General features: G+C 27.9%; 1 protein-coding gene across 1 annotated transcript; it reads left to right on the forward strand.

Moving 5' to 3' along the window:
• Nucleotides 1–3,416: 3,416 nt before the first annotated feature.
• On the forward strand, nucleotides 3,417–10,184 carry LOC130814483 (gibberellin 2-beta-dioxygenase-like). The gene is made up of 3 exons (XM_057680563.1): nucleotides 3,417–3,977; nucleotides 5,950–6,310; nucleotides 9,747–10,184. Exons 1-3 carry the CDS (start codon nucleotides 3,568–3,570, stop codon nucleotides 10,002–10,004), a joined length of 1,029 nt encoding a protein of 342 aa, XP_057536546.1. The 5' UTR covers nucleotides 3,417–3,567; the 3' UTR covers nucleotides 10,005–10,184.
• The last annotated feature ends 827 nt before the right edge of the window (nucleotides 10,185–11,011 follow it).

Genomic DNA, 11,011 nt, shown 5'->3' on the forward strand with positions numbered 1-11,011 from the left:
ACAACAACCCATCTGGTTGCGCGTTGGTGTTCTAACTTTGTTGGTGACTTGGTGAGAATATCTTTATGTATTCCTTCCTTCCCCCGTCTTATAACTTTGTTTTCTCTTGATTTTTAATATCAACAGGTGATTTTCAAAAAAACAAAGTAACCATAATGAAATTGAACAAAATTACAAAACAGAAGCAAGAGAGAAAAAAGGAAATAGAATTTCAAGCTCAACACAAAAACAAAGCATATATTCATGAAAAATAAGTATATCTTTAAAATACCCACAAAACTAATCGATAAGATTATAGATATAAGCCAAAAAGAGAAAAAAAAATCTTAAATTTAGAGCATACCACAAATTTATCGTGTGTCAGAGGCCACTAAGAACAAGATTAAGTGTTTGTAAAAGCTCTAAATAAGAAAAATGAAGTTACGTTAAACCCTTAAAAATTCATAAAAGAGAAATAAATTAAAAAGAAATGTGAAGAAGATAAGAAAACTTTTGTAGAAATTTTGTAATGATTGCGAACATCACTTCTATAAACCCACTTAAAGATAGGGTTTCATGAAAATTCTAGAGTTAAATGAAGTTATGTCTTTGAAAATAAAGTTAGATTGTGATTTTTATATTGTAAGTAGTAGTTTTGGTGTATTGGATTAATTGGTGAATAAAACTTAGACATTCAAAATGGAAGGAGAAACGTTAAGAAAGATAAGAGAGTTGAAAGTTATGCAATGTGTTTTGAGAAATGTAATTCTCATAATCTTTATTTATTTTGGAAAAGCGTTTGTTGCGTTGGTTCAACCTTCTATTTTATAGTCGATGCTATAAGTGTTTAATAGATTTCCATTTCAAAATTTGCTACATGTGGCGTCCTATTCTTAGAATTCGACACAACAAGCTCAACACAATAAGTCATTTATGTATTAGTGACATCAAATAAACAAGGTTAACTTTATGATGAAGAAAAAGGTCAAGCATCTACCTACTTAAATGGGCTCATGAAGGATAATATTAGAGGAAAATTTGAATGAATTAAGCAGAAAAAAAAAATTAATTTTAAAATAAGCATGTATAAACTTAATTCCTAAATTAAGCATTTTGTTTTTCCCAAAGCTGAGGTTTGCGTTATTTGTTGTTACTAACAACGAACAAAGAGGACTGATCAAATAAAGGTCAAGTTCTTTGTTCGCTATTAGACTTTGATGTTTTTTACCGGGTCTTTGTAGTAACAGCGAACAAAGGAAACCTAGTCAAACAAGGTCAAGCCTTTGTTCGCTGTTAGTAACAGCGAACAAAGGTTTGACCCTGTTTGACCAGGTAAAACCTTTGTTCGCTGTTATTAACAACGAACAAAGAACTTGACTTTTTTTTTACCAGCCCTCTTTATTCGATGTTAGTAAAACAACGAACAACCCAAACCTCAGCTCTGGGAAAAAAATGCTTACTTTGGGAATTAAGTTTATACATTGCTTATTTTAAGATTTTTTAAAATTTTTTTGCTTAATTCATTCAAATTTTTAGTGTTAGAGTATATAACAAATTTGGGGCTTTAACCATCAGCTTAAGCTTTTGGTTGAGTTGGTGCCTTGACATGGTATCAGAAGCCGGTGTAACAAGGGGTCACGATTTCAAATCTCAACCACCCCTTATTTAAAGGGGAATATTCAACACCAGGTATGAGGAGAGCATGTGTCGCATGATATTCATATTTCTAGCCCAAATTACTCTTGTGTAGGGCCTCAATCATCAACTTAAGCTTTTGACTAAGATGGTTCTTGACAAGTTTGGTAACTTATAAAGAATAGGACTAATAATGTCTTATAATATATCTAAGTAAAGACTGCCTAATCTATACAACATTCAATGTAATAACTAATAAGGAGAACACTTTTGGCTTGTATAGTTGTATTTCTATCTCATTATGAACAAGACCAAACGATCATCTTAGGCATACTCTAGAAATTCCATCATTATTTTTGAAGTACTTAAAGTTGAAAATTTGATAATGATTACCCAAATCTTGTCATTCTCAAATTTTTCATTTGTGATTTCATAATTGAAATCTTCATTTATGATTTCATAATTGAAATCCATAATTAGAAATGAAATATTTATTCCTAAACACTACATTATAGAGATTCACTGATGGTATTATCTCCTTTGTTATAAAATTTAATATATACATCAGAGGAGGATTTTTAGGGTCCTTCCCATACTAAATTTGTCTTTTACATGTTCACACCCCGTTAGTAATTGTCTCTCCAAACGATAAATCATATTCAAAGCTAATAAAAAGTAGAAGAAAATATACTTTCTCGAAGCAAAGATCTTACAATAAAGTATGTGGATGTAGATGTTTTGACGGGGGGACGCACAAATAAATCTACAAGATGATAGTCTAACCTAAGACTTGTTGTAGAGGACTAATGGAATCTAATAAAAGAAACAAACGTATTTTTCAATGTCCTTATCTCATACCCAATTTTTGCCATTCATTCTTTTCATTTTCTTTAGAAATGAATAATGACTAATAAATGACTAATGATCAAGGACTAATCACTTATTTTCATACTCCATTTTATTTAATCAATGTGTTCCATTTGATTTTTCACCATTTTTTAGGTGGTCAAATAGAATTACTTTGAAAGAAAAAAATTATAATGTTTTAAATTTTAATGGGGTAAATTGGTGTTAGTAAGTGTAAAGGTGTGAAAATATTTAATAAGAGTAAATTGGTAAATTTAACATACCCAAAATAGAAATGAGACATTTAAGGTAACTTGATTCAATAAGAAAATAATACATTTAAAATAAATAAAAGGAAGTATTACGTAAATTTAAGCCGACTCATTTAGTTGTTACCGAAATTAAATTTTGGTGTTTATACTCTTGCTAATTTTCTAAGACTTTGTTGATGACATGTAAATTTTAAAATTAACACTTAAATTTCAAATTACTAAAGAGTACCATGGCGATTTCAAGTTCCTTAATATTTTAAATTTCAGTGTTAATTCTTTTTATTACTTCCACCTACTCGGTTACTCCTTTGTTAAATTCTAACAAAAATAAAACTAATTTAAAAATAAGTAAGAAGTTAAGTGTTTAAAATTCAGTTTAAATATATATACTATTTACTTTCCATAAGATGTTGGATAAATTTTTGGAACCCTTATTTTATAATAATAAAATGAAAAAGTCAAGATTTTAAATCTATATTGGGCATAATTCTTCCACTTATTATTGTATGAGACGATCTTACTAAGAGATTGTCTCATACATATATTAAATAGCTCATCTCATACAAGCTTATGAGAATATAAGCTACTTATTTGAGATTATGTTACGAAAAAACAGTATCATATAAAAGGTAGCTCTAATTACGAGAAGACCTTTAGTCTCTCATTCCCCCTACTTTATCATGCATCTATCTTTCTCAATCTTCCCCTATTTGTCAATATAAATAAACAACACCAAACAATCTCATTTCTCCATCAATCCAATACTCCAGTTTATCCATACATCCTCTCTCAAAACCTTTTTTTTTCCTCAAAAACGAAAAAAAAAATTAAAAAAATGGTAGTTTTATCTCAAGTTGCATTAGAGCAATTCATCAAAACATGCAAACCCAACACCATAAACCCAAACATTCCCCAAAATATAATCCCCACAATAGACTTATCAAAGTCTAATGCAAAATCAATGCTTGTTAATGCTTGTCAAGAATTTGGGTTCTTTAAAGTTGAAAATCATGGAATTCCCATTCAAATTATGTCTCAATTAGAGGATGAAGCTTGTAAATTCTTTAGTTTACCTTTACTAAATAAGGAAAGTGCAGGAGTTGCTAATCCTTTTGGTTATGGTAATAAACATATTGGTCGAAACGGCGACGTTGGATGGGTTGAATACCTTCTTCTTTCTGCTTCACCTGACTTTATTTCTCAAATTTCTGTCTCCATTTATCCTCATAATCCTGATCTTCTCAGGTTTATTTCTCTTGTTTTTTTGTACTCTTTTTTTTTTTAATTTTATTTCTCTGCTCTTCCTCTGTTTTTTAATGTACTATTCGGGTTCCAAATAGGTTGAGAGAATAAAAGAAATTTACGTATTAAAAATACTTGCAATGCTACACCTATTATCAATATTTATCTTATTTTTTATACCGCTGGTCTTAGACGAGAGTATGGCTTTATAATGAGACTGTTAATTTGAACGGACCCAATTTATCAATTTTCAAAAATTAAAATTGATAAATACCCAAAAAATTAAAATGTTATGTGCGAATTGAGTTGGCCCAAATTGATGGTCTCATAATAAACCTCTCGTCCAAGTTTTTGTATTTTTTATATTGGATTTTATGATTATGATAAAATATAAGTATATATTTATAATGTTAATTTAACATAAAAAAATTAAAATAATACATTAAATGTAATGATGGAAGCAAATTGAAATAAAAAAAAATTGTTTTATTTTTCACGTTTTTTTGAGTGTTAAAATTTTGATAAGATTAACCGACATGAGCACCAATTATTATTAGCATTTCATTAAATGACTTGTACTTTTTTCAAAATGATGTCAAGATTGACTTCCATATATATGCAAAATTCTAATTATCCTTACTAAACTACCTCAAAATTCAAGTAACCAAATTATTGATATCATAATAATAAGACAAAAGCTAAAGCCTAAAGCATATTAGTTGATCAGAATATTAATATGTTTTAAAAATAAATCACATTTTAAATAAAACGTAAAAATAATATCACAAATTCTTGTATGAGACGGTCTCACCGTAAGATATACTCCATAATTGAGTTAAAAAATTCAATAATAGATATTTTAGCTTATAGATTTCTTTTTTTTAAAGTCGTCTCACCCTGTGACGACACAAGAATAGCCCTAATAATATAATATACTAGAATAGAAACTCGTGTAATGCACGAATTTTTAAATACGTTAATATTTTAATAAAATTTTAGACTAATTAAAATATTAAATTTTAGACTATTTATATTGTAATTTTTTCATTAAAGTGTTCATACATTTTTGAAAAGGAATAATTGCATTATCGAAAATCAGACAATGTTTTTAGTTGATTGCATACAAACTGATTACAACTAGTTACTTTTTTGCATTCATTTATTTGATGCCAAATTGCCATCCGGTTCAATATTCTTGACTTTTTTCCTAAATTTTGAAATTCTAATTATGGTAGTCTAATAAGTAAATGATTGACTTTAATGATCTATTAAATAAATTTTATGTCATTTCAATTTTAAAAAACAATTGTTGGAGAAAAGGGCAATTATGTACTTCCAGTAATTTCCTAAATTGCAGTATAATTAGAATAAATGTAATTTATTATGCATCATAATTTTCTACATAGTACATCACACATTTCGCAGTATACTTTTTAAACATGTACATTATATATATTACAGTGTAATTTTGATAATTTATCGTACATTATATAGTGTTCTACACAATACATCATATATTTCCTAGTATGATTTTTTAACAGTAAATTTATATATAATAGTATAATTGGAATAATTGTAATTTATTGCATCTATCAATATATAAATTTTTCAAAAATGCAAATTTATAAATATGGTAAATCCAAAAAGAAATGTCAATTAGTCAAATTACATTATTTAATTTACTATTTCTATTTAAATTGATTTATATTCTATTGACAAACACTCCCAAGAGACGAGGACGTACGTTTGCAAAATAAAAATAATAATCATCACTATTAACATTATTATTATACTCCTAATTTAGTATATTTATATATTTAGTTCATTATGAGTGGATATGACTAGTTTTAATGAATACGTTGGCACTAACCTACCGACTAGGCGATTAGCACTTATAAACGAAGTTTACACTGAGATTAAAACTCTGACATTGTTATTGTTGTAAAAGTTTATTAACAATGGTTAAAATGTGCAGGTATGCAATAATGAATTATTTAACAAAAGTGAAGAAAATGGGGGTGCAAATATTGGAAATGATAGCAGAAGGATTAAATGCAAGAAAAGAAGAGAAAAATATAATAAGTAAAATGATAAAAGATGAAAAAAGTGACTCATATATTAGGCTAAACCATTATCCACCAAGACCAGAGGAAGCTACTTTAAGTTTAAATGGTAAAAATATGGTGGGTTTTGGAGAACATACAGATCCTCAAATATTATCAATACTTAGATCAAATGACACACCAGGCTTACAAATCTGTCTACATGATGGAAGTTGGGTCTCTGTTCCACCCGATCAAAACTCCTTTTTCATTCTTGTTGGCGACTCTTTGCAGGTAAACCTTCTTTTTTACTACCTACCTTCTATTTTCGCCCACTATCACATCAACTAAAAACTTACCATTTTACTATGTCACTTTGAATTTGCATTCTTATTAGATTATACTTTCTCTGTTTTATTATATTTGTTATGGTATCAAAGCGATCTTAGTCATTAGCTTAATTTAAATTGAGTTGGTTTCTTGATATGATAACAGAGCGATTAACAAGAAGTTAGTTATGAGAAGGGTTTGTGTTGCATTTAACCCAAAGGGCTCTCTTGTGATGGAGCGTGTTAGAGTATATAATATATCTTATGACCTTTTATCATTAGATTAAGCTTTTGATTGAATTAATATGACTCAAAAAGATCTTAGATATATAAATATTATTCTCTCCAATTCAATTGTGATTTGCACAAATATTAAGATAAGAAGGAGATTACAATAAAAATGTCTACATCTACAAATTAGGAGCAATAATTTCTAAATAATCACCACAAAAGCACAAAAAAATAATAATAAAAGAAACAAAATCAAAAAGGTATATTGAAATTGTAAAATTCACACCCTATCAAATCATATCAAATAAGGATGATTTGTTAACTTCACAAATCACCGTTATTTACTAAGACCTCCTCAATTAGAAGGGGACAACTAGTCAACCACTACAAAAAGGTGTATACATGTATAAATTAAAAAATTGATCACAACAATAAGGTGTATACACGTGTTAAAAATCATTGATAAAAATAGAAATGAGATGATTGAGGTGAATTAACCTAAAAAAAATTTACATTTTCTCTGAATTAGAGAGTATATATTACAAACTCAAAAAGATGAAAAGTTTTTTTTTATTTTTCTTATGAAAGTTACGTACTAAAGATTTTAACTAGAGGTCTTTGTAACTGATTATAATAATCCGAAATAAATAAAAACCTGGAGACATTTTATTTATAACATTGTACTTCCTTCATTTGATTATACTTACTTTTGATTTTTACACAATTTAATGTCTTATTTTGATCATATACTTATTGAACTATGTACATCTAAAAATTATAAAAAGCTAATGTTATGAAAGTATGCAATAACTCAATTCAAATAAGATTTCACTTGACTACATTTTTTCTTACACATTGCCGTAATATATAAAATAAATTTGAACGATGAATAACATTAATAACTATAATTTAACGAGTATTTCAAAACAGATGAAGTGTGATATTCTATCACAATTTGAGTTTTGTTTGGAAGATATAATATAAAAATAGAATAAATAAAAAAGAACAAGAAAAAAAGCATAGTCAAACTCGTAAGACATTCGGTTTAGAAGAACATAGATTGTAAGGTGGAATAGTGATTGCAAGGTGTAGGGACTAGGGAGTGTGATAATGACTAGTAAGTTTTGATTAATCTGGTGGTCGGTCTAATTATTGTAACACTAAAATTTATATATATATATATATATATATATATATATATATATATATATATATATGAGAAAATATTTTATAAGTGAAATCAAGAAAGATAATAATGAGTAGTAGAATAATCAATATTCTCTCTATTCTTATTAATTTACATAAACTTTTAAAATAAAGAGGGATGTAAATCAGAAAAATAGTGATGTAAAATAAAAAAAAATTGAATGAATAGTAAAAAAATATAGCAAACTCATTTTAACAAAAGAAGCAATATTCTAAGTGCAAGAGAGAATATAGTTGAGATAAGGAGAAACGAGAATATGATACCAAGGGAGCAAGTGGAAGAACATAGGACAAAAACTAATAAAACAAATAAAATAATATAGTCATATGTTCTCTTTGATTTGCATTAAAAAAGAAGTATATAAGTTTTAAGAAAATAGTAATAAATGAAAAGAGAGAATGAATTGTATGGATGAAATTAAAAGAAATTTAAAATGTATGGATGAGATTAAAAGAAAATAATAAGTAATTATCCAAAAATAAAAATAATATAAATTAAGTAAGATGGACCAAAATGAAAAATAATGCAAATTCAATAACACAAAAAGGAGTACTTAACATGTAAATATTGATACAAAAATTTACAAATGTGTCAAAAATCTATAAATAATAGAACTATAGAAGTATAGAATAGTTGAATAACAAATAGAATAACATACTTCAAAGCTTTCTCATCACAATTCACCTTCAAAATAATTCACATTATTTTTTATATTTGGGCCAAGTTTATATAAAAATTTGTCCATAAAAAATGTTGACTTATGACATAATTAGATATTTTTCTATTTCAGGCGTGTTTAGTGTAGGAACAGCTTAAGTAGTTATTGGTAGTTCAAAAAGATAAAAACGCAACTTTATAAAATTTTTCAACAAAGTAGCAATTTAATTAGTATTTAATGGTGTGCAGGTTGATATTTTCAAAACTATACAATTTAGCATTTAAGATATTTTTAATTTTTTTTCTCTATAAATTATATTTCAACTATTATCTTAATCGCTAATTTTATCAAACAATATTAACTACTGCAACTATATATCTAATTGATGTAATTATATAACTATTTTTACCATAACTAGAACTGCTTAAACAGCTAACAATGATCATAGAGTACCTTGCGCCGGAATGAACCGTCCATTATTTGAATGATGAGTTGACATGTTAAGGATAACAACAAAGAGAAAAGGTAAAAAGTAGGCATTTAAAATTAACCAATGGTGAATCTATTATGGATTAAGACAAGTACAATCAGAAACTGAATAAGGATTTGGCTTAAAGTTATACGATCCTATCCTATCCATTTGTGTGTACTTATTTACCCACGTCACAAGATTCAATCTTTTAGGCTAACAATAATGGATCCACATAAAAATATTAATTTAGTCAAATGCAATTGATTTTTGTTATTGGACATGTGGAGAAAATAAAAAAAAAAAACCGTATTTACTCTTCGATTAAAATAAGTCTAACTCTTGTGAGAGATTTCTTTTAGTAAAACGCCTTTAAAAAAACTCATATTTTATTTTCTTTTTAATTTGCCGTACCTTTCAGAGGACTTGACTTGGGATAGAAAAAGTTGGAGAGGCCAAATTCGTGTACTTGAGTCTCATTAATTTTTTTAGTGTTGTGTGTCTGCTTGCCGTTTGGTCAATTTTGTCTTCCTGGATGGATGGTGTTGTGTTTACATGTTTTGTGTTTTCTCTTTCGCATCTACCTTCTTTTCCAATCTCTCCAAACCCTACCTTGAGCGAAACTCATTGAAAAGTTGATGATGTTGATGATTAGTTGAGTTATTTAGTCCTTCTATGACGTGTCTCACAATGATACATCTCAAAACAAAAAGTTCATATTTTGCGTTCTTCATATTTATATTAGTTAATTAGTATAAAACGCGTTTCACATTGAAAACAGTCTCACACAAAAATTTATGATTAAAGTATAATTAATTAATGGTTAATGGATGCAGGTGATGACTAATGGAAGATTTAAGAGTGTGAAACACAGAGTATTGGCTGACAACAAGAAATCAAGAATATCAATGATCTTCTTTGCGGGCCCACCATTAAGTGAAAAGATATCACCTTTACCTTGCATTATGCAACCTAATGAAGAAAGTTTGTACGAGGAGTTCACATGGAGGGAATACAAAAATTCTGCCTATAACTCTAGATTGAGTGATAATCGCCTTTTAAGCTTTTTAAAGAATAAACCTAACCAAATCTAGCATGATTTATTACTTTGCATATTCTATTTTTAATGTACCATATTACCTCAATTTCCCTAATCTTAATCACATTGTAATCTATGGTAATCAATAATTATGTAGGGTGTATCGTTCTATAAGTAGATTAATCTAATACGATATTAAGATAAGAATGTTTGTGAACGAGCATACATAGTTATTGGGTGCTGATTTAGTCATTAACTTTTAGTTTGATCTTAATGGGTTCGATAATGATCAACTAATTTGAGCACTCTAGATATTATGCATTCATAAGATATGTGTGTCAAAATCAAATTTTTAAGTTCTGGGAGAAAACTATCTAGAAAGAATAAATTAGTCAATAATTCAGAAGAGGTGGTTTGGCTAAAAATTATGGGAACAAATAGAATTGTTTGACTGGAAAGGAAATACAAGTGAGACAAAATGATAGTGTAATTAATCGAAAGTTGTTTAATAAGTATATCTACAAAACATATCTCACACGTGTGGAACGCAAAGAGGCTACCTCTCCAGTAATGGGATACATGTCAGGCACTGAGGAAGTAAACATTGATTAAGGAATTAAATGCACTGTTAAAAGGCAAGATAAAGATTTGACACGTTAAGAGATGTTGCAACCTAAATAATCCAGTATTTTTGGGATGGTTGAGGATATCTATTAATTGGCATTTTGGAACATTTCATACGGCTCAATGATGGGTTATAAATACTCCAAGATACGCCATTAATAAGGTAACTTTATTTCTACAAAGAAAAAGACAACCAGAACATAATCTCAAGAACAATTGATACTTGAGTATCGAATAAAAATTATTTCATTAAATCTCATTGATCTTGAAAAGAACATCTAAGAATATTTAAGAATATTTATTGAAAAAGACAAAGATGTAATTAATAAGTATTACAAAAGCCTCACGCTAAAGAAGCCCTAAACAATAATCTACCTTGTTGCCACTGTGTACTTGGAAGGACTTGTTAGGCAATTTCATCTCATATAAACACTAACT

The sequence above is a fragment of the Amaranthus tricolor genome, chromosome 6 (assembly GCF_026212465.1).
Source record: "Amaranthus tricolor cultivar Red isolate AtriRed21 chromosome 6, ASM2621246v1, whole genome shotgun sequence".
Lineage (NCBI taxonomy): Eukaryota > Viridiplantae > Streptophyta > Magnoliopsida > Caryophyllales > Amaranthaceae > Amaranthus > Amaranthus tricolor.